Below are 25,427 nucleotides of genomic sequence, written 5' to 3' on the forward strand. Positions count from 1 at the left end.
CGCACGCATACAAGAGCGCCGATAAGGGCGCTGTGCGCGCGCACACGCAATACGCGTTACATTTATATACGCGTGTAACAACACACCGATCGGATGCTCTGTCTTTATGTTTCTCGCGCGCGAAGTGCGAAGTAGGATCTTTGACGATTCGTCATCATCTTGACTTACATGAACGAGGACGGACTGTACGAGGTGCATAGGCGTCGCTGAAAATCGACATTCCTCTCAGGTAAGAGTGATAGAAACATGTATCAAGTTACTATAGTGATTTTAAAAATATTGGAAAGTGAGAGAAGCGTCACTGTGAATAGATCGAAACTTTTGATGCAGAAATTTCTCGAGTCGAGAAACGAATGAGCGAGCGTGTTTCCCGAAATTTATCTCATTGTCAGCTGATCAGAGATTTGTTTGAATTTTTTCTCTGTTCTCTTTAAAATTACAAATGTATTGTGCATATATTCTGATTCTTTTGTAATCTCACTCTTGTATCGAATATTAAATCCATAAATGAATGCATTTAATGGAATAATGGAAAAAATGATACTTCTCTTATCACATTTCATTAAATTTTCATTTTATTTTTCCAATTGATTATACATAGACGATTAATCTCTTATGCGGAATATAAAAAATTCTTGTCACGAGAAATACAAAATATTAGAAACGCAATTAATATTACGCATTGATAATTGTGAGATTTAAATTCTCATTGATCTTTTTTTCTTGTAATCCATCATGAAATGTAAAAGAACTTTTACCAACTCTATATCATATGTAAACACATTTATCTTATATACATATATAAAATATAAAATCTCTTTCCATTATTTCCTCATATGACGCAACTACGAATTACGACAGAAAGATATAATAAAATGTAATACAATTTAATCTTAGTTAAACGGAACATTCTTTTTTTTTTTTTTTATATAAGCAAGTATTTCGAAACTTTAACCCGGATGACAAATTCTTATAAGCTTGCAATCTAAATTGTATTTTAAGAAAAATGTTTATTTATTATATGTAACATTGTATGTAAGATAAAGTTTTTCGTGGATTTTTTTTTAATGATTCCGGAATTCTTCGCCCTTATTAAATTATACTACGAATTTTCCTTCTATTCGAACTCATTAAGTAAACGCATTAATGTAATTATAGACCGTCGTCTACATTAGTAAGCATATTACAACTTTGTAATGAAACCGAAACACGCGAGACTCACGCTAATGATTTATAATGGGAGAATTCCTATTTATAATACGTAGGATTATACATTCGTAATTTCGACAATGAAGAAAAAAAAAAAAAATTAAACGAATTATTCATCCGATATAAATTTATTTCTGGCGTAAATAAAAATCGATGATAATAGAAAAATTATTAAAACATTGAATACATTACATGTATTTATTAACATATCTGAAATACAAGTATTATATCGACATCAGCACAATACGTGCATATATTGATTGCGTTGTCGCGTATGAAACTAGCTTCAGTGAAAAAAAAAAAACGATTTAAAAGGCCGGGAATCGTATAAAAATTATGCAAAAATTACTCTTAGCGCAATATTTTTTGTTCTTTTGCAGCGTCTAAAAAAAAAGAAAGAAAGAAAGAAAGAAAACGATGGCGAACCCTACCTCTCTGGGTTTATTAATTATTTTAATATTGGACGTTACTAGTTATGGTAAGTGAGAACACGAACTTAATATCAATTTGCGGAGAAAAAAATGCGCGCGTATTTTTTTTAGTAGAAATATTCTTACAACAATATCTTATATATAATACAAAACATTGTGGAAACACAAAAATAAATAATCTTCAATTTCTCTAATAAAATACATGACACACAAACATGCGTATCATTTAGGAACAGATGCGCTTCGCGTACGACGTCTAATCGGCGGAGTAGTCGCCGCTGAAGCCGAGTTTCCTTATCAGGTATCGTTATGGTATTACAACGTGCACATCTGCAGCGGTATGCTTATTAATGACAGATACATCCTGAGCGCGGCGCATTGCGTGTGCGATTTGATAGACGAGCCCTCCGAGGAACTCAGCGTACGCACCGGAAGCGTTGATTTAAAAAAGGGTGAAACGCACACCGTCAAGAGTATCAAATGCCATCCTGATTACGTATATGGTCTTGACAACTCTTGGATAGCCGATATAGTCGTAATTATGGTGAGATTATTTTTTTGTATAAATCGGAATCCTAGATAAAAACCATACATTTTTAGTGTTGGTTTTGTTATTGATTTTTAATTATATTATAAATTACATTTCTAAAATTGTATGATTTAAGATTCTCTTGATATTTTATACATTATTAGGCACTATCTTGTTAGAAATTCTTGCTTAAGAATATCGCTAACATAAATTGCATTAATAACGTATACTTTTCCAGGAGTATATTATTTTTCATTTTGTGTTAATTTAATTTGTAACATAAAACTACTCTTTATTTCGTGTTAATTTGATTTACGATGTATTAGGTGTACAAATTTGCTTCCGCCGTTTTTTTCCCCGAAATTCGAGGCTTTATTGTAAAAGACTGGTTATACATTTTGAAATTGCTTGTTGAGTCACTCCCAATGATCGTGCCAATTCTTTTTGACTTTGACTCGAGTCTTCATTAAGTAATGCCTCCAATTCTGCATCTTCGAAAACCTTCTCCCTTCCACCGCTATGCCGGTCTTCGACGTGAAAATCACCGTTCTTCAAGCGTTGAAATCACTCACGACACGTTCTTTCACTAATAGCGGCTTCACCATAAGTATTTGAGAGCATTCGATGAGCCTCAGCCGCGGATTTCTTCATATTGAAGCAGAAAATTAAAACCTCCCGCAAATGACGAGAATTTGGCTCGTAAACTGACATTTTCAATCGAGAATAACTTTATGATGCAGACACAAATCGACTAATGTTTCTATAGGGTTATGTTGACAGATGCCCAAGTTTATCGCATGACGTCTACGATCTATTTATTTCGACCACTATTTACCGCTATAAAGCCATCTATAGGAAAACGGCGGAAGCAAAGTTGTACATCTAATAACAATATTACGTGACAATTTTCTTACAATATATGCATGGATTTTATTTCATGGATTGAATTATCCATTTAGAAAACCGGGGAATCGTTGATCATTTATTTTACAAAATTTTATGTTTATTTTTTCAATTTTAATTATAACAATTCTAATAAAATTTATTAATAATGATTAATAATAATTAAAAGTAATTTATTATTGATAAATTTCGATGCTATTATCTTAACGCAAATATGCATTTTTTTTGTAAATCTCTTTTCTAATTATGTGCAATTTTTATTATTTTCAATGAATCACAGCAATATATTTCAAAATTTCGCGATTGAGTTATATTGGAAATTTTATATACATATTTGCTGACGTATTATTTTATCGAGAAATATAGTTATCATAACAGTTTTATAAACAATTGACGCGAATAATAAAGTGCAGGATATCCAATAGAATAGGCGCGTTTAAAAGATTAAGCAATAAATAGTTTTTTCGTATATTATTGAGACACACACCACAATAAAATTAAAATTATCATTAATAAATATGTAGTAGGGCTGATAGAGAGATTCAAAAATTTTTATCAGGAATAAATAACGTTTTATTTTTATATTGTATAATATGACACAGACGCCTTAAGTAAAAGTATTGTATTTGTTTTTTATATAGTGATTCTTCCTCTTTTTATGCTTTAATTTAGTTTTAACTTGGCATTTTTTTCTACACATTTGCGATACTACATTAGTATATTGATGCTTCCAGCTTGCTAAGAAAGTTCACTCGATGTTTTCACATGTTGAACCAATTTCTTTGGCAACTTATAACACAACTATTGGAGAACGCGCCGTTATTAGCGGATGGGGCAGAACACGTCGATACAGTTGGTTGTCGCAAAACTTGCGAAAACTTTCGGTGCCAATTATCGATAATGAAGCGTGTCGGGAATATTACAAAAATATAACTATCCTTAACTCGCAAATTTGCACATTGGAGAGAAAAGGGATCGGCGCTTGTAAGGTAAATATGCGAAGAAATTAATTAATTTCGCTGAAACTATTGGACTATTACGCGAAAGTTGTTCTTTTTGTAGACACCGGAAACTCGATCGTTTTTACATCATTCACAAATTATTTTACTTTTAGAATCATTTATTAATAGTATTATTTTTAAACGCGCGAGTAATTTTAAGTTTTAAAATTTTTTATCTTCAATTTTGTTGCATTGAAAGATTAAAATATAATAATAAATGTGTATGTCGCTACCGTTCATGAATCATTTACAAATCTCAATAAAATGACATCTGAAAAATTTGATATAGATATTGTAAATTTTTAAATTAAGTTTATTAAAAAAAATAGTGTTCTTACATTTTTTTTTTTTTTGCGTAAATCTATTTTGATGAAAGTTTGATGCTAACAATTTTTTATGAATTAATTTTGAAATAAAAATTTGTTCTTTGTTATTAAATTGCGATATAATTTTTTTGTTGTTGTTGAAAGGAAATGTTATTTGTATTGTTTGCAGGGTGACAGTGGTAGTCCATTAGTATACAATAACACATTAATAGGCATATTCTCATGGACGAAACCATGCGCAATTGGTTTCCCTGATGTTTTTACTAGAATTAGTCACTTTGCCGATTTTATTACACAAACAATGCTAGACCTTGATCAATATAATCAAACAATAATAGATCAAAATAATTGTGTAAAGTAGTAAAATGTAATTAATTGATTATATATAATAAATATTTTTGAAAATGTTTTTTTTTTTTTTTTTTTTTTAAGGGAAAGACATTATTTTTCAGTACCACTGTTCTTTTACTTAGAATCATTTATTAATAGTATTATTTTTAAACGCGCGAGTAATTTTAAGTTTTAAAATTTTTTATCTTAAATATTGTTGCATTGAAAGATTAAAATATAATAAAGATGTGTATGTCGCTATCGTTCATGAATCATTTACAAATCTCAGTAAAATGACATCTGAAAAATTTGATATAGATATTGTAAGTTTTTAAATTAAATTTATTAAAAAAAATAGTGTTCTTACATTTTTTTTTTTTTTTTTTTTTGGCGTAAATCTATTTTGATGAAAGTTTGATGCTAACAAATTTTTATGAATTAATTTTGAAGTAAAAATTTGTTCTTTGTTATTAAATTGCGATATGTACATACCATATATGTGTACATGTATATACTTATTATCAATAATACTTAATCAATAATTTGTTCTTATATGTATATATGGTATATATATATATATATATATATGTATTTAAGTTTTTTATATTTTGTTCATTTAAAAGAAGCAAAATCAGAATTTTTGAGAGGCAGATTTCTACTTTCTAATAGGTTTAGAATACATTTGAAAAATACATGACAAAATTGCGTGAAAAATACAAATAATTATATCTATCTAAAATTTAATATTGTAGTTCTATTTTTTTGGTAATGAAGATAAGTGAAAACATTATACATTTCTGGACGAATCAAATAAAGGGCAAAAGTTATTGATGAATCTTGATATACGGTGAGAATTTTTAATTTCGAAAATAATGGAGTTATCGTTGAACTTGTTCGGTTATTTGTTATTGATATAAACAAAGAGTTTACGTGAAAAACAGACACTTTCTTTAGTTCTCGATCAATAGCGGTTGAACAATAAGCTGAGTAATAAGTTGAGCGATAAGTTCGATTGCTAGTGACATACAATATATAAGGATAATATAACGTTCATCACTGCCGTTAAATACAAATATATCGCGCATCACCGATAACATATGTTGCAATAAATTTGTTAATTACTAGTTTAATTTGCATTTATATATGATATACCATCTAATATTGTATAATAAGTAGTGATTTGCACAAACACTTTACGCAACATTTTCATTTTAGGAGAAAATATTGTAAATGACGAATTTTTACGATAAGAATAACTATCTATATAATAACTATATATATATTTTGATTTCTTGATATAATCTTATAAAATATATATATGTATATGTATATTTAATTACATTTCTTTTTCATATTCCATTAAATATATTATATGATAACTTTTTCTCGCAAACTCTGAAATTAGTTTTATGAACTTTGACTGGCAAGTAGAATTGATATATATCCGCCTGAAGTTTTTATTAACTGAAATTTACAAAATAATATATTTATTTTATAATGTAATGTACGATGTGTTTCTCGTCACATTGCGAGAGAACAAGAATATATAAATAAGTAGTTATAATTATAATATTTTTTTTCTAATTTATAGCAAAAATTTTTGACGGCGAATACTCCCTGAAATCAATTGCAAGAAATAAAAAAAAAAGAACGAATAATTTACAGAAAGAAAAAGATTTTGGGTTATTATAAATATTTTGCTACTATTTTTAGTAAATAACTATTAAACGAGCAAGTGAATTTAAATCAAGTTCTGCACAAATGTTTATTAAAATTTTATCAATACATGTGAAAATTTAGCTGATAATGTTTTTCTCCTCAAATTTCTTAATAAATGCTACAATATGCGATTTCCGATAAGAATAAATACAAACTTTAAACAAACAATTTCCAAACTTTTGAGAAAATTTTCCTGACGTTTTACATAGATGGAATAGAAGAACTTCAGAAGAAACAGTAGAACAGTTTACACGAAATTTTCATGCTTTTGATAATGTTCTGACATATGACACATACATCCTTCTAACAAAGTAATATCACTACTAAATTAAGGAAATATCTGGAGTGTAATGATGAATTTTTTTAGTATCTTTTGTAACATTAAATATACAAAAATTTTAATAAAAAAACAGATAAATAATTTTAATTTAGAGATGTCTTCTCGCAATTTTTATCAAATAGAGATTACATATTTAAATCTATCTGGTAAAATATTTTGTTTTCTACAAAAGAATTGTTTGCAAAATATACATAATCTATATTTCAATACAATGTGTGTGTGGGTGCGCGATAAATTATTTGCCAAAAGAGATTGACAGTCATCATTGTATACATGATTAAATAATAATAATAATAATAATAATAATAGATAATAGAGGCTTACGTCACAAAACATCGACAGTGTCATAGGAAATATTTTCCCAGCGCTAATATGCAGGGGCTTGTTGGTCCGTATCATTATCATGATCAGACTTTTCGCCTGTTTCGGCTCCAACGTGTACCATTTGTGATCATATGCTGCGTGATATACTCCTTCGCACTTTTTATAAATAATAATTCTTAAATAATTTAAGTGAATCACACATTTATCGCATTTATTCATCATCATCATTTGTTTTGTAATATATTTTTTCTTACTGTCATATTGACTTGATTACTTACTTGTGCTATCAGAATCTCGCTTACTACGCAATATAAGCACATATGGCCGCCAACGTTTAACACTATAGATATTAGGTATATCAATCGAATCATTGACATTTTCTTTCCTTCCGTGAGTACCTAGAATACGGTATTATTTTGACCAGAAATTTAGTTATTTATTGAATCGCTTTTCTCACTAAATATTAATATAATATTGATGTATTATTTCGAGCTTATAATTTCATATTTATATATGCATAATAAAAAATAGTTACTATAAAAATATTTCACAAGCATTATTAGTAAAAATAAAAAAATGATGAAATGTTGAATATATAATATTATTTTTAATGCGACTAAAACGAAATTGTGAAAAATCGCTCTTTCTGCGATTCTGCATTTTGCAACTTCTACGGAGTTTCGAGAATACAAATCCGCATTTTTTTTGTGTCCTAATTCATTATTCTATCTGAGAAAAATAGGCTAGGGTTTTTTTTTCTTGCGACTTACCGCGACGATCAAAAATCCATATAGACAGAATACGGTACCGAAATAAAGCAGCAATCCGAGTAGCAGTAGAGTAAATGTACTCTCAACAATGTTGAAATATCTAAAAGAAGAATGTAATTATAGAGCAATATTTGCAATCTAGCAAATATTTAAAATCATACGAAAGATATGTAAGGAGATGAACACTGAATTAAATTCCATAATTTTTATTGCTACCAAAATTGAACACGAAACTTGATTAGCCGTATGTGATCCTCGACGATGAAAGTAAGACAATCGCAAAAACTTTTATATTGCCTCATGTTTATCAACCGTTCTTTCAAATTTTCCATCTGGCCGCACAAGTGGAATACGAGTAATCCAAATAGATTATCGATGCCGACGTAACATATAGCTGCTATTATCATTATCAGAGCTTGCGCAATATATGTAAGTTCATAATACGGAGTTTGATCTTTATTATACAAGTAATATGTTTGTAGCGGCAGGATCTTGGCCGGATCGGTGATGTTCGTTATGTATCTCAGCGACATTCCGAAACAAGGTAGAAACACGGTTAAAAAATATGCTAAGATCATAAAGGCATACCCGAAGATGAGAATGATTCGCGCACTCCTTGCGTATTTTATCATTGTACCCTTCTCTTTCTCGCTCTTGGTCTTCAGCCAATCATCGGCGATCATGTTCAATGCAAGTGTAAGATCTTTAAAGAAATTACGAATTATATCTTAGTTTTGAAAACTTTATCAAAAAATCTCTTCAAGATGAACATCAACGGTATTATTTGCTCATATTTTTTTTTTTTTTTTTACGTTCTGTTATTTGTACAGTGTAATTAAAAATATTGGATGATTGCATAAGTTCGTGCCCGATTTTCATAGACGGTATTAAGTTACTGCATGGCGGAGTTCTATTGTTTTCGTGTGGTAACTGTTGCTTACACCGAATAGACGACGTTGTCTTATGTCAATTTAGCGTCAGACATTGTTCAGATAAGTCCATTTGTGCATAAGAGAAATCATTAAAAATGGAGAACGAAAAGGTGCATTTGCGGCATGTAACGCTATATGAATTTCGGAAAGGCGTGAGTGTTGGGATTGCACAAAAAAATATTCAAAGCGTTTATTTGGACCGCGCTCCTGCTCTCCGAACTGTCAAAAAGTGATTTGGCAGATTTCGAAATGGTGATTTCAACATGGAGGATAAACCCCGCTCTGGACGGCCTTCTGGCATTGATGATGACATTGTGCATGCCTTAGTGGAAAGAAACCCAAAAATTACAACTGAGGATATTGCTGAGAGGCTGAACATCGATAATTCAACCGCTTTTCGTCATTTAAAAAAGCTTGGATACATTTCCAAGCTTGATACGTGGGTGCCGCATCTCCTGACTGAAAGGAATAAGCTGCAGGAAAACTGCAGGAGTTGCAATGGGAAATTCTGCAGCACCCGCCATATTCTCCAGATATTGCGCCTTCAGATTTTTATCTGTTCCGGTCTTTGCAGAATAGTTTAAATGGCAAGAATCTCAATTCCGAGGAAGCTGTCGAAAACCACCTTACAAATTTTTTTCAAGAAAAACCAAGTTTTTTTCTTCAAAAATGGAATCGACAAGCTTATAGATTGTTGGAAAACCATTGTAGAAAAGAATGGAGACTATATAATTGATTAATAAAAGTGTTATCTCTAAAATATAATCTATTGAAGTTTATATTTAAATCGGGCACGAACTTATGCAATCACCCAATATATAGCGGCAGGGAAAATACGCAACGTTGATATGCTCTCTATTTTTGAAACTATCACGTCAATCGAATTCACGTATCGAGCTAATCGAATATAAGAATTGTTGTTGCATATAAGAATTGTTTTCGAAAATCGATTGCATCAACTAATTTGAAAAAAAAAAAAAAAAAAAATCATTACCAGTTCTTTTCCACCGTATGATCACCAGCTTTATTATCGTTATCGATATCGGCAAAGTGAATTGCAGATTGTCTATTATCGCGATCATGTCACCCCAGGTTCTCACTAGCGAGTGTATCGAAGGAATTATACTGAAGAAAATAATCAGGAGAAAGGAGAACGTCGTGCAGAAATCTGATAAAAATCTGTCATAGGTATTGTCATAGTTTCTTGGCCATAAACCGATGAGATTCAACGGGTAGCGATTCAGCTTAATTGCCCATTCGAAATCTATAGAGAACTTTATTTAATATTTCATTATGCTCGTGAATCACACAATAAATTTGTATACATATAAGGCAAATATATAATATCAGAAAATATTTTATATATATATATATATATATATATATATATATATATATATATATATATGTGTGTGTGATAATTGTTTTTAATTGTTTCATGTAGTTTATTGAGTAAAATAATATTCATGTTTAACAATTTTATAATTATTATTGATTTTATTATATTAACGAAATATTCGCATGTCTAGGAAATAATTTTTACTGATACACATATAATCTGAAAGTTATTATTTAACTTTTTTTTTAGTAACTTGTCGTGAAAATTTGAATGTTCTTTCTATATTTGTTTTAATCAAACAATTACAGAGAAAATGTCGAAATTTTTGTTTTAATATTTAAAAATACAAATATATATATATATATATATATATGTGTGTGTGTGTGTGTGTGTGTGTGTGTGTGTGTGTGTGTGTGTATTTCAATAATTTCAATACACGCAGGCATGTATTATAGCTTGCAATTTGTGACTGATGTTATTATTACAAAGACCTGCGTATCTTTTAGCCTTAATAGTATCCATATTAACAATAAGACACACAGGAACTAATGACATTTTATTTTTCCGTAAGAAAATGTATTCCATATAGACTTGAGGGAAGTAACTTCAAGAGTTTTGCATAAAAGTTTGTAAATTTCATATAGGCCGTTCTACAAGATGTAAAAAATTCGTAAATATTGCACGCGTCGTAATTGTCAGGTGCTACATTTTCATAGCAAGGCGAAAAAAGAGAGGCTGAACAAATGGCAACGTGTCATATTGCTATCGCAATATGACACGTGACAGGGCCGCAAGCGAATGAATATTGTTTACAATTTTGTTTGGTTTCGAGTTAAATAATATTTGTAATATTTATATTATTAATTGGTTTAAATTTATGAACATAATGAATAGAATCGATGTATTGTTACAACAAATTTGTTATATGTAAATTTAATTATATTAATTAATGAAATAAGATATTTTAGTTATAGACAAATATTTTTTTGACATCTCTTAATTGCATAATACTTATTTAAGTTTTCAAACTAATTGCCATTTTTAGATTTCTTAAAATATTAACGATATTATATTGGATATAATTATTTGAGAGTTCTCTCGATTCTTTTTCATTTTTAGAAATCAATGTACGTCCCTGTTCTTCGTGTATTTCTAGTTTACAAAGTTTTGAATTGTACCTCACACATGTAATATAGCTGTCGTATAATAAAAAAGTTTTTCGTTAGGGTGGCAGCTTTAAAACTTCGATGATAGTCTCTCTCCATACTCTCTACCATATCCCTTCTATTCGAACTATAACGAGTCATGCGCGTTTGACATATGCCATGCCTTCCAATTCAGTGCTTGGAGATCCTTCGACTTTTATGGGTGTAGTATAGACGATACTTTTGTAGAATAATACGTATTATAGCATATGTATAGATAATGATCTTTATTTTTAGGAGTGATATCACGTTTGTTGGATGAAGAGTGATAAAGAGGATAATATTGCAGTTCTATAATCTTTTTGATACAATGAAGATAAATGAAAACATTATACATTTCTGGACGAATCAAATAAAGGGGTAAAGTTAACGATGAATCCTGATATACGTGAGAACTTTTAATTTTGAAAATTAGCCTAGTTACCGTTGAACTTGTTCTGTTATTTGCTATCGATATAAACAAAGAATTCACGTGAAAAACAGATGACGCCTCCTTTGGTTATTGATCGAGCAGTTGAGCAATAGGCTGAGTAATAAGTTGAGCGATAAGTTCAATTAATGACACATATGAGCAAGATACAACGTTCACTACTGCCATTAAATATGTTAATGTCGGCATCATCGACAATATATGTTGCAATGAATTTGTTAATTGCTAGTTTAATTTGCATTTATATATGTTATTCCGGCAAATATTATGAGCAGCGGTTTGCAAGATTGTTACACAACGTTTCAATTTTAGGAGAAAATATTTTAAATGCTGAGTTTTTGCGATAAGAATAATATGTATATTTTCTAATTTTTTGTTATAATCTTATAAAATGTACATATTTTTACATTTCTTTTTTTCATCTTTTGTTAAATATATTATAATATAATAATATAATATTAACATAATATAATATTATAATATAATATAATACTTCTTTCTCTAACTTTGAAATTGGTTTTATGAACTTTGGCTGGCGAGTAGAACTGATACATAGCCGCCTGAAGTTTTTACTAACTGAAATTTACAAAATAATACAATATATTCATTTTATAATGTATGATGTGTGTCTTGACACATTGTAAGAATATACAAATAAATAGTTGTAATCAATATTTTTTCCAATTTGTGGCAAAAACTTCTGATCACGAATATGATCCCCTGAAATCAATTGCGAGGGGGGAAAAAAAAAACAAAAAAAAAACGAGTTATTTACAGAAAGACTGGGTTATAAATATTTTCCTACAGCTTTTAGTAAATAACTATTAAACGAGTAAGTGAATGTAAATCAAGTTTTGCACAAATGTTTATTAAAGTTTTGTCAATACATGTGAAAATTTATATTTCGCTGACATTGTTTTTTTCTCAAATTTCTCAATAAATCCTGCACATTATACGCGATTTTCCATAAGAATCAATACAAACTTTAAACAAACGATTTCCAAATTTTTAAGAGAATTTTGCCGAGATACACGGAAGAAATAGTAAAAGAGTTTACGCGAAATTTTCATGATTTTGACAACGTTTCGACATGTGACACATACACATCTAACGAAGTAATATTAATACTAAATTAAGGAAATATCTGGAGTGATAAACCTTATTAATATCTTTTTTTAATACATTAAATATACAAAAAGTTTAATAAAAGAACAAATCAATATCTTTTTATTTAGAAATTTCTTCTCGCTTTTTTTTTTTTTTTTTAAATGCAGATTATATATTTAAATTTATCTGGTAAGCTATTTCATATTTCTTACAAAAATATTGTTTGCAATGTTAAAATAGAATAATGTATTGATTCTGAATGGAAAATTTTTTTAAATTATATTATAAATATATTATATAGATAATATTAAAAAAATTATATAAAAATATACGTAATCTATATTTTAGTACAATAGTGTACGTGTGCGCGTGTGTGTGCGATAAATTGTTTGCCGAAAAAGGTTTACGTTGTATACACGATTAAAATAATAACAAATAAGAGAAGCTTACGTCGCAAAACATCGACAGTGTCATAGGAAACATTTTCCCAGCTGTAATATGCAGAGGTTTGTTGGTTCGTATCATTATCAGGATCAGACTTTTCGCTTGTTTCGGCTCCAATGTGTACCATTCGTAATCATACGCTGCATGATATATTTTTTCGCACTTTTCATAAATAATACACATGATCACATACTTATCGCGTCTACTCATTATCATCTGTGTTTTTTTTTTTTTTTCTTACTGTTATATTAACTTGTTTACTTACTTGTGCTACCAAAATTTCGCCTACTACGCAATACAGACACATATGGCCGCCAACGTTTAACACTACAGATATTAGGTATATCAAACGCATCATTGACATTTCTCTTCCTTCCGTGAGTACCTAGAATAAGCAGTATTATCACAAATAATGGCACGAAATATGTCATTATAGTGACTAGAAATTTAATTATTTATTGTACCGCTCTTGTCATTAAACATTAATATAATATTCATGTATTATTTTCAGCCTATAATTTCATACTTATACATATATAGTAAAATAGTTAATATAAAAATATTTCACAAGCATTAAGATATTACTAAAAATAAACAGATGAAAAAACGTTGAATATATTATTTTATTTTTATTTCTATTTTTATTTTATTTTTATTTTATTTTTATTTTATTTTTATTAAAATAAAATTGTTAAAGATCTCTTTTTCTGCGATTTTGCGTTTTGCAACTTGTACGGAACTTTGAAAATACAAATTCGCTCTTTTTCGTCTTCAAATTTATTATACTATCTGAGAAAGAGAGGCTAGATTTTTCTTTCTTGCGATTTACCGCGACGATTAAAAATCCATATAAGCAGAATAGAATGTCGAAATAAAGCAGCAATCCGAGTAGCAGCATAGTAAATGTATTTTCAACAATGTCGAAATATCTGAAAGAAGAATATATTTGTATAGAGGGATTCCTAAAATCTAGAAACATCCGAAATTGCATAAAGAACATATAAGGAGATGAACATATTAAATTTCATAACTTCCGCCGCTACCAAAATTCAACACGAAACTTGATTAGCCGTATATGATCTTTGATGATGAAAGCGAGACGACTGCGAAAGGTTTTATGTCTCATGTTGATCAATCGTTCTTTCAAATTTTCCATTTGGCCACACAAATGGAATACCAGTAATCCAAGCAGATTGTCAACGCCGGTGTAACATACAGCTGCCATTACGAGTAGCAAAGCTTGTCCCGCGAACGTGAGCTCGTAATACGGACTCTGATCCTTGTCATAGAAGTAATACGTTGGTAACGGCAAAATCTTGACCGGATCGGTGATGTTCGTTACGTATCTTAGCGATGTCCCGAAGCAAGGTAGAAAGATGAGGAAACATAATGCTACGATCATGAGAACGTATGCAAAGATGAGAATAATTCGCGCTTTCTGGGCGTACTTTATCATCACGCGCTGCTCTTTCTCGCTCTTGACTTTCAACCAATCGTCGGCGATCATTTTTAACGCCATTGTGAGATCTTTAACAAAATAGTGAATTATATTGTTTTCATGTTTTATTGCAGTATAATTAAAAATATAGCAACAATATTGGCGAGAAATATTTTTGACACGAGGAACGTTCTTGCCGTTACCAGGTATATAAATATGAAACCGGAATTTTTGTATAGAAAATACACGTTTATTGTATGAAAATGATAAAAAATATTTTATTCCAAGTATTGCCCATTGCTAGCTATACATTTTTCCCATCTCTCTGACAATTTGTGGATGCCACGCCAAAAAAACTGTTGCTCCTTTGAGGCAAACTAGTCATCGAGCCATTTTCGTACATTTTCGTAAGAAGTGAAGCGCTGCTCGGCAAGTGCGTGTCCCATCGATGCAAATAAGTATTAATCGAATGGAACCAAGTCTGGTGAGTAAGCCGCATGTGAAAGTATTTCCCAACTAAACGCCTCAATCGTTTCCTTGACCGGTTTTGCTGTGTGCGATGGTGCATTATCATGAAGCAAAATCACTTTGCGTTGCCTTTTTTGATATTCTGATCGTTTTTCACGCAAAGCTTGATTCAAATCGATCATTTGTTGTCGGTAGCGTTCAGTATTAACGGTTTCGCCAGGTTTTAGTAGCTCATAATAGATCACACTCTTCTTCCACGTTCTTCGTTTCTCACGTCAAAATCGCCACTTTTGAATTTTTTAAACCACTCAAAGCACTGTGATTTACCAACAGCATGCTCACCGTAAGCTTCGACAAGCATTCGATGCGATTCTGCAGCAGTTTTCTTCAAATGGTAACAGAAAATCAATGCTGTCCGCAAATCGTAGTTTCCAGGCACAAAATTCGACATGTTCAACGTTATTAAAAACTATGCTGTTGTATGAAACTTGTATCGTTGTGAGTTGAAAATCTTTATCGGATGTCAAAACAAAAAAATGGCGCCAATGACGCGGTTTGACGGTAACTACATTGACAGCTAGGGCTATCTATGGGCAAATTCCGGTTTTATATTTATATACCTGGTATATTCCAGTTTTGGAGCTATTTCGCGTCACACAACGTCAATTGAATTCACGTATCGAGCTAATTGATATCGCGCATAAAAATTGTTTTACGATATCGATTGCGTTAATTAAATCTTTGAATAATCATTACCAGTTTTCCTCCATCGTATGATCACTAGCTTTATTATCGTCATCACTAACGGCAAAGTGAATTGGAGATTGTCTATTATCGCGATCATGTCACCCCACGTTCTCACAAGCGAATGTATCGTGGGAATCAAACCGATGAAAAGAAATAGGAAAAATGAAAATATCGTACGTAAATCCGATAAAAATCTATCGCGGACATTTTCGAAAACTTGTGGCCATAAGCCGAGCATGTTCAGTGCAAAGCGATTCAGCTTGATTGACCATTCGAAATTTACCTACGCAAACAACAAGATACTCTTTAAGAAACATTTTTATAGAAATATGTCTTGCTTTTATGAAACATCGAATCGATTTAAACAAATTGTGCAAATAAATTCGATTATCAGAGCGCATGTATAATTGATATTCTATTAATTTGTATTGCAGCCTTTATAATTCAGTGTTTTACCAAATGTAATTTATTACATTTGCGTACTCTGTCGCTTTGATAGGCATTCTCAGAAGTGTGGAATTATATCGGGACTTTTTATTCCTCCCGCGTGTAAACAATAGACTCATATGGATACTTTAACTGTGTTGCGCATCACTTTGATCAACAGTTCGCGCAAAATACGAAAGTGTCTTTAACGTGTAGAGATCCGTGAATATCACAATTGTCGTAATTGTTAGGTGTAACTCTCTCAGAGAGACTATAGAAAGGGTAAACGACTAGCGATAGGGCCGTAGTGATAAACGTTCGTCTATATTTATATTGTTTTACGAAATCTCTGAATAAAAAATAATTTCATCGAAAGATATCGGTCACAGTAACGAATAAAGCCATCAATATTGCGCGACACTAATTAATTTATTGTTGTGAAAAAAATCGAGTCGATCGATAACGAAAGGAAAGAGTTATTCCAACGATATACTTTATGATTCTTTTTTTTTTTTTTTTTTTATAATAATCACTTTTCTCTCTGAGAGCCTTAAAAAATGAGGGAGAGAGATTATGATCAAAATTGATTACAACGATTCGTAATTTGATCTTGAAAAAGGAATTGCAACCTTTTCTCTTGAGGATCGGAATACGAGGCGCGTCCCTGATCTTCATACATTCGAAGTTTATTTACGAAGTTGTCCTCCATAGAGGGAAAAAAAATTCTCTCCCGCCCACCGAGGACAGTTTAGAATTTTTATACAATATATACACACATATACACATATCGTATCCCTTCTATCCGATGTAACGTTGGAGCATGCGTATTCTGCGGGGGTTTAGCTTCGACCCTTGACACGATCGATACGCGTGGCAATGTTTCGCGCGCGTTGGCGATGAGAACATCGTCTCGTCGAGAGAATAAGATCATCGTCTCTCTGGAGTCGCATTGTAGCCGTTTGTAACGCGGAATTTCTCCGTGGCAATTGGCATTGCGTTCATTAAGCGACTTACAACTTCGCTCTAAAGTCGTATATTATATTAGCGTGTTAAAAGTGACATAAGGGATGATATCTAAATAACTGAATAGTGATGAGAGCAATTGCCTGACAATTGAAAGACTCGGGTGCGATTTCAAATTGAGCCGCTCGCATCTCGCATATTTTTGTTTCTAATCCACAAATATTATTTTCTAACAATCATTTGTTGGGCTGAAGAGGTGCGTAAATATTTTAGTGCCTTTGAATTGACGATCGCAACAAGTGTATCTATAGGCTTGTTTATTATATTTGGATTAGCAGTGAGTGCGACGTGCTGTCTTGTTATTTACATCTCTCACGTTGCGTCAGGTAAGTCTACTACTGTATTTCCACGTGCCCTTCTCCAAACAATGTGACACTTTTTTGAATAATGAGCAAAATAGTGAGATTATTGGAAATCGTTCCGTCAGTCGATCATCCGATCGCATGGAATCAAGATCAGTTTTAATGTCGTTTCGTACGCGAAAGTGACATATACTCGCGATTTAAATTATTTACAATATTATCTCTTTTGAATATTTATAAATATTCAAAAAAGAGCCCTTAAATTAAAATATTTGCCGTGTGTGATTATTATTGAGTGTTAAGGATATGGCAATACATGAAGAGGCTTGGTATTATTAAATAGTAAGTGACATCTTGTCATTAATCCAATGGAGGAAACTATAAACGTTGGTGTATACATCTGGGTAATTTCGGGCACTAGGTATTCCACGGGAGACCACACCAACGATCGTTCTGTCACTGTCGCGGACAACTCAGCTACCGCTGTCACCCTGTAACGAAATAAGCAAAGATCACTCTCTCTTTATTCCCTGTTATACGTAAAGTTAAAACGAAAGTGATAATAAAAAAAAAATATATATATATATTTTTTTTTAACACAAGAAAAAGAATAATTAATTTAATTAATTAATTAATTAATTTATTTATTTAATTAATTAATTTCAAATAATTTTTTTATATTGTTTTCGACCTCTAAAATGCTCCATCACGTCTTAGTTTTGAGAAATTTGCGATGGGAAAATTGCAAAAAGAACTATTTCAATGTAAGGAGCGTTTATATATGTACGACCCAACTGGCAATTTATTGTTCGATTGTTAACACAACGTTTCGACCATATGGTTTTCGTCCTTATCAAGTGAACTAAAATTACAATAAATAATGATAATCCCGTTACAAAAATGAAATAAACAAATTTATGTACCTGCATTAGTTAAAGTCGAAAGAGAAAAAAGTCGCTATGTCATAATGACACACTGTGTCAACCTCTCTATTTAAGATACCGAGAAAGACTAAACGACCTTTATTAATTTATCGTATATGTTATTTAAATTCTCTGTGTCCTTTTGAGAGTTAACAGTGTTGTCATATCTTTTAATAAAGAACATTTCAGCTATTTCTCTCTTTCTTACATGTTTTTCAGTATGCAGGATATCAGGCGTTGATCAATCGAAGTCACGATGAAATTCTAATTTGTGTTTAATACTTTCGATTCTACGGTTAACGCTGTTACTATAAAAAGAGATGTTTACTTTTAAATTCTGAATATGCGATGGAATTAAATCGTATCTTCTGCATCGAATTAAAAAAATTAATTGTTGATTCGCAGTACAGGTCCTCTTCTTGTCATTAATCCACGACTTCAACAAGATTTTGTAGTTATTGCCGAACCGCATTGAAATAATTTGGAAGAACTGATCATAATGTGTGAGCTCCATAAGGACCAAAACCATATGGTCGAAAGGTTGTGTTAACAATCGAACAATAAATTGCCAGTTGGGTCGTACATATATAAACACTCCTTTAATTTATCATATTATAACTAACTAGGATTAGTGTATTTAATTATAGGGTTTCACTTGACGTACTAGGTTTTGTTATAAATAAAATTTTCAATTCTTACAAAAAATTGTTGCGAAAAATATTTACAATTAATAAGATTCAATATATTTATGGTTATGTAATATATATATATATATAAAAATTCTGTTTTGAGATGCAAAGTAGAAAGCATTATCTTGACAAGAGGAGAATACTTAATAATTTAAGACGAATAATGTCCCGAAATTAATCGCGTATACAGAGTGATCCGTAATTCGTGGTACAATCGACAAAAGACTGATTCTTCATGAAAAAATAATCAAGATTGCAGAATGAAATTTCAAAATTTCGTTTGTTTAATTTCAAAATTTTTTTGTAGGAAATTTTTCAAAGGAGATGTCATATGTCGCGTTTTAATTTACGTATCCTATATTAAAATACGCATTGGACACTGTAAACGCAAGAATAAATGGTGATCTGTATCGAGATTCTCAACAGCGTCTTAGTCAAGTGCACACGTATCCAATTAATATTTAAAGTCGATTTTATAAAAAAACGATGCTCCATATAAAAAAATTTTATTATGCAATTTTTGACTTATTTTTTCATGAAGAATCAGCTTCTTGCCGGTTGTATTACCAATTACAGACCACTCTGTATAAGCGCCATTACAACATATATCCCACAAGCAAAAAGTACCGAATCTCTAGAAATAAAGACAAATATTATAATAAAATCGTATATATAAATATCGAACATTTCTATATTATAAGAATATATTTACGTACGTTGCAAGCTTCAGTTTCTCTGGCGATGAGAGTACAGAATTCGTTGTTGTTAATGCGCATCTGCTTATGATATGTTTGACACTCATCCGGCAGCATGCACTCTCAGAAAGGATTTCTGATAACGAGACAAAAAATATTCTTGACATATTTAATCGTATCGCAACCTTATGCGGTATAAAAATAAAACAATTTTAAAATTAAATCAATAATTCCTTTTCTTCTCTCTCGAATTAAATAAGATTGTCTTACTATCTTGAGACAAGAGTAACATATACAAATCTAAGCTTATATATTCTTGCATTTAGAATAACTTGATGTTAGCGCCACAATAGTCGGCGCGAAACCGATACGCGGTGGCGTTACTAGGCATTTTATTCTAGATTTAAGAATTTTCCATTTAAGATTAAAATATTCCTTTTTCAATAATAAATATGAACGGTGATTTTCACGTCGAAGACCGGCATAGCGGTGGAAGAGAGAAGGTTTTCGAAGATGCAGAATTGGAGGCATTACTTAATGAAGACTCGAGTCAAAGTCAAAAAGAATTGGCACGATCATTGGGAGTGATACAACAAGCAATTTCAAAATGTATAATGTGTTTTTTACAATAAAGCCTCAAATTTCGGAAAAAAAACGACGGAAGCAAAGTTGTACACATAATAATAACAAATAAATTGCTTGTCATCTGTCATATAGTATAGAATAATTAAATCTCAGATATATAAATTTTTTATGTTTGAAAGAATTAAAAACGTTAATTTTAATTACTAGAAATTGGAATAAAAGAGAAATTTTAAAAATTTTCTATTTAGGAGAGTTTATATAAGAGAGTTGTTTATATCGTGTGCACTTTTACAAATACACTAGGTCTATTTCATTAAATAATGGCAAATTTAAAAGGACAATTATATTTTTTTATTATATTTTTATAGTATATATGTATTTGTTATAACTCGACAATAATCAATAATATAACGAAATTATAGAATCCATACTGATGGATTTATATAAAGATGCACATACAACAATGTAATATTTATCACAAATGTATAAATTATTAAATATTAAATGTGAATTACACGAACATACTATTCTTGTCCCATTGTTTCGAAATCAGAGATGTACAGAGTGATCTAAAAGTGTGGAAATCTTTTCTTATCGCAATATCTTTTTATATCGAATTCGAATTCGTAAGATTTGCATTAGTTCGCTTACGTTATAAAATATTGTTATAGAGACCAGCTTTTTCCCGTAGTAAGGTACAACATTATGTTGATATGAATCATTATGATCAGCAGCTTTCTTTGACCTTAATACCATCTGTACTCGCACTTGATGAACTCCTTTATACTTGACAAATAGAGCAGTCATGCGAAATAAAATTTAATGATAAATAGATTAAGATATTTAACGGGCGAGATAATATTAATTAGCAATACGATTCCACCGTAATAAGCCAACAACGAACCGTATTGTACTTATTTGCGCGACCAAAATTTCTCCTCAACAAGAGAAGCATTTATATACGTTAACAGATGCTGTTATAATGATAATTAAACGTGGCATAAAGAGAATCGCATCACAACCCTGAATTTAATATTTAAATGGATGAATGAATATTAATATATAAATAATTAATAAATTATATTGTGAATGAGAAGAGTACGTTGATCGCTTTATATATTATAATTATGAGTTTAAGATCTTGAAAATTGTATCTTCTCAAAGTTAATTATATTAATTATCTCATTTATATTATATTATAATTATTATTACACTATTTTCATATAATTTGATATAAGAGATATATTTATAAGAGTTATTATTTATTTATACAATGAATTAATATAATATTAAGGATAATATTTATAAAATTAAAATATATATGAATTTATATATATATATATATATATATATATATATATATATATATATGTATATTGTTTGATAATATATTGAAACAAAATTAAATATTAGAAATTGAAAATTAAATATTTATATATTTTCTTAAATTAAAAAAAAAAAAAATTAAAATTAAAAATGTAAGAGATACCAAAAAATATAAAAATTATTTTATTAAATGTAATATATAAAGAATTTCTCTCTTTCTCTTTCTTCTTCCTTTTAAAATAAAAAATTACACAGATCATGTTAAAAAAAAGAACACGTACAGTATCGAATAAGAGACTGTAAAAAACGAATGGTATACCAAAGTATGAGAGCGCCCCAAGTATTATCAGAGTGCATATGTATTATCATAATTATCTATCGCGATTTACAAGAGAAAGTCGTAAAGGAGAATGATATTAATGAGTATTTTAATTATCTAATTATATTATTTTTATAAAAATTTAAAAGAGAGGGATCTTATATTTATTATATTGAGTTTATCAGTACGCTCACGTGTCAACACGTGGCACAATATGAGACAGCCTTTCATATAACAAATAAAATTAAACGAAATCGACTGAGTCGACTTCAACAATGTCGCTTTGTACGCAGAAATGACATATACTCGTAATATATTTAGTTAAAAATTTACGTAAAATATTCTTCTTTAAACTTTGTTGAACTGTACGTAAACATTTACATGACGAGAAAGCTCTAATTAGTGTGTTTGCTGAATAATTTTTATTAAGTATTAAGGATATGACAATACATGGAGAGAATTGTTATTATTACAATGACAACTTTTGATTGATCCAAGGGACGAACTTCGCAACGTTAGTGTATACATCTGGGTAACCTAGTGCGCATGGTCTTCCACCGGAGACCAGACCGATAATCGTTCCATCGCGGTTGCGGACAACTCCGCTACCGCTGTCACCCTGTAACGAAATAAGCAAATATTGCTCTCTCTTCGTTTCTTGTTATATGTAATCAGAATTAATAATACAATTTAATAAAGAATAACTTTTTTCTCAAAAAGGAAAAAGAAAAAGAATAATACATTTTAATGCATTTTATGATATGGCCACGGTATTTGATATATTAAATAAGTTTTGTTGCAATTCAAGTTAAATGTTAGGGGACTTTCAACCTTGAAATTAAATTTGCTCTATTAATTATGATTAATAAAATATTTATGGTTAATAATGGAATCTCTTGCGAAAAGATTGTGAATATTAAATCATTGAGACTTGAATTAAAAAATTATTAGATGTACAACTTTGCTTCCGCCGTTTTCCTATAGATGGCTTTAGCGGTAAGTAGTGATGGAAATAAATAGATCATAGACGTCATGCGATAAACTTGGGCATCTGTCAACATAACCCCATAGAAACATTAGTCGATTTGTGTCCGCGTCATAAAGTTATTCTCGATTGAAAATGTCAGTTTACGAGCCAAATTCTCGTCATTTGCGGGAGGTCTTAATTTTCTGCTTCAATATGAAGAAATCTGCGGCTGAGGCTCATCGAATGCTCTCAAATATTTATGGTGAAGCCGCTATTAGCGAAAGAACGTGTCGCGAGTGGTTTCAACGCTTCAAGAAGGTGATTTTCACGTCGAAGACCGGCATAGCGGTGGAAGGGAGAAGGTTTTCGAAGATGCAGAATTGGAGGCATTACTTGACGAAGACTCGAGTCAAAATGAAAAAGAATTGGCACGATCATTGGGAGTGGACTTTGAATACTTTGAATCATAAATGTATAACCAGTTTTTTACAATAAAGCCTCGAATTTCGGGAAAAAAACGGCGGAAGCAAAGTTGTACACCTAATAATTATATATATATAAAAATTCTGTTTTAAAAAAGCAAAAGAGCAAATATTATCTTGAACAAAACGAAAATAGCATGTTAAGACGGCTAATATAATTCAGTGCGTATTGAAGAAGCAGGCATAATTACAAAATATATCCTACAAATAGAAAATATTAAATCTCTAAAAATAAAAATAACTAAATGTTAAAATAATATATAAAAATATCAGAGACGCGTCCCCGTATGTGTATTATAGGAATGTAATTACGTACATTACAAGTTCCAGTTCCGGTGCTGATGAGGGTACAGAATTCATTCGGGTGAACGGGCATGAAATTCTGATGATATCTCTGACACTCGTCCTGGAGCATGCATCTCGCGTTCAATTTTTGCAAATTATCGTGTACGCGTTGCTTGAAACCTGTAGAGCCCCAAGCTACGATCGTAACGGCTTCACCCCTCACCACATCCGACGTTGGAAGCCTGATTGGCTTTTGTCTGGCGTTGAAGACGATGGGCGCGGAGAGCTGAAAATATTTTTGAAATACAAATGAGCCGATCATTATCGATCAATATCGATCATTATTTCGTCATTATGTAGCAGTATCGGAATATATGCATCGTGAATGTTACAATGTAAATGAAGCGGAACAAGATTTGTATCTCAAGTTTATACCTGAAGCAAACCGATATCAAAACCGGCATCTCTTCCCGGAGCATTTGGATTGTACCTTTCATGATACCACATTCCCGACACTCCGTGAGCCTGTCCGCCCGAACTTAGGTAAGTTGTGCCAGTGACAACGGTTAAGACTTGCCTTTGGTTTTGGAGTAAAGGCACTATGCAATGCCCAGCTGTGAGAATGGCATTATTACTAATTATGCTACCGCCGCAGATGTGATTGTTGTTAAGCCTGATAGAAGCGGCATGCGGATATTCGTTGACGGAGGTGGGTATTCCGTTTACAAGTTTCTCCGGCTCATCCGCGAAGACTCCTAAAGAACAAAACGTTGGATCTCGCAGTTGTGTACAAATTCATTTTTCAACATCAATAATTGTCTCGAAGAAAATCTTAAAACAAAACATTAATTTGCGAATAAAATTATAATACGCAAGAATCTTATTATTGCTTAATTAATATTTTTCAATAACATGTCATTCTTATGCTCGAAAATCTCCTAGATAAATACATTTCAAATTCATGTAATCCCGTAGCTGCTTCGAGACACATATATATAGGAAAGGAATTAACTTTTATAGATTATGTCCATATATTTAGCATAAAGATAAAAATACTCTTTCTCTCTCTCTCTCTCTCTCTCTTTCTCTCTGAGCTTACTTCAATTAATTATTTAGAGATTATTAAGCAATTACATATGTGTTATTAAATATTTTATATTCGACTTACCAACGATCGTCAAGACGATCAGAATACATGCTAGATGCCTCATCGTGCGTATATATTTTTTACTCTTGATACCGCGCCTGGCAAAGCTTGGGAAGTACAGCAACGATCGATGTTACATGCGGTTTAATTTATATATATTTATATATATGTCAGAATATGTACACAGCTGCATAAATGGCATTAATTGTACCATTCAATCTTAATTTTTATGTTAATAATGAGATTATTTTGCGAAAATCGCGATT

General features: G+C 30.9%; 3 protein-coding genes and 1 long non-coding RNA gene across 13 annotated transcripts in view; 2 read left to right on the forward strand and 2 right to left on the reverse strand.

The window, feature by feature from the left end:
• Window positions 1-81: 81 nt before the first annotated feature.
• On the forward strand, window positions 82-12,051 carry LOC138943368 (chymotrypsin-2-like). Of its 3 annotated transcripts, XM_070314167.1 has the most exons (6): window positions 82-229; window positions 1,590-1,687; window positions 1,871-2,184; window positions 3,807-4,061; window positions 11,380-11,521; window positions 11,596-12,051. In XM_070314167.1, the coding sequence occupies exons 2-6, from the start codon at window positions 1,627-1,629 to the stop codon at window positions 11,625-11,627; spliced, it is 804 nt and encodes a 267-aa protein (XP_070170268.1). In that variant the 5' UTR covers window positions 82-229; window positions 1,590-1,626; the 3' UTR covers window positions 11,628-12,051. The 3 variants fall into 3 exon arrangements, with proteins under 3 accessions (XP_070170268.1, XP_070170269.1, XP_070170267.1); XM_070314168.1 differs by lacking the exons at window positions 11,380-11,521; window positions 11,596-12,051 and adding an exon at window positions 6,321-6,376; XM_070314166.1 differs by lacking the exons at window positions 11,380-11,521; window positions 11,596-12,051 and adding an exon at window positions 4,569-4,901.
• Window positions 6,103-16,551, reverse strand: LOC138943366 (odorant receptor 10-like). Of its 8 annotated transcripts, none has more exons than XM_070314162.1 (7): window positions 10,645-10,700; window positions 9,809-10,078; window positions 8,471-8,585; window positions 7,883-7,982; window positions 7,391-7,510; window positions 7,113-7,268; window positions 6,103-6,193 (listed from the first exon to the last, which is right to left on the reverse strand). In XM_070314162.1, exons 1-7 carry the CDS (start codon window positions 10,673-10,675, stop codon window positions 6,137-6,139), a joined length of 849 nt encoding a protein of 282 aa, XP_070170263.1. In that variant the 5' UTR covers window positions 10,676-10,700; the 3' UTR covers window positions 6,103-6,136. The 8 variants fall into 8 exon arrangements, with proteins under 8 accessions (XP_070170263.1, XP_070170256.1, XP_070170261.1 ...); XM_070314155.1 differs by having other exon boundaries at window positions 8,117-8,585; XM_070314158.1 differs by lacking the exons at window positions 6,103-6,193; window positions 7,113-7,268; window positions 7,391-7,510; ... (1 more) ...; window positions 9,809-10,078; window positions 10,645-10,700 and adding exons at window positions 13,346-13,501; window positions 13,605-13,724; window positions 14,169-14,268; ... (1 more) ...; window positions 16,002-16,275; window positions 16,476-16,551 and having other exon boundaries at window positions 8,484-8,585.
• Window positions 16,552-17,323: 772 nt separating this feature from the next.
• LOC138943370 (uncharacterized) overlaps window positions 17,324-25,427 on the forward strand; it is a 32,974-nt gene continuing 24,870 nt past the window's right edge. Inside the window, exon 1 of the long non-coding RNA XR_011448463.1 lies at window positions 17,324-17,767. This is a non-coding gene — a long non-coding RNA (uncharacterized lncRNA). The remainder of the gene's footprint in view (window positions 17,768-25,427) is intronic.
• Window positions 22,750-25,225, reverse strand: LOC138943423 (chymotrypsin-1-like). Its single transcript, XM_070314277.1, has 4 exons — window positions 25,183-25,225; window positions 24,450-24,790; window positions 24,046-24,300; window positions 22,750-22,899 (listed from the first exon to the last, which is right to left on the reverse strand). Exons 1-4 carry the CDS (start codon window positions 25,223-25,225, stop codon window positions 22,750-22,752), a joined length of 789 nt encoding a protein of 262 aa, XP_070170378.1.

Source organism: Polyergus mexicanus, unplaced genomic scaffold, assembly GCF_030449975.1.
Source record: "Polyergus mexicanus isolate NDT 795.1 unplaced genomic scaffold, iyPolMexi1.0 SCAF_26, whole genome shotgun sequence".
Classification (NCBI taxonomy): Eukaryota; Metazoa; Arthropoda; class Insecta; order Hymenoptera; family Formicidae; genus Polyergus; species Polyergus mexicanus.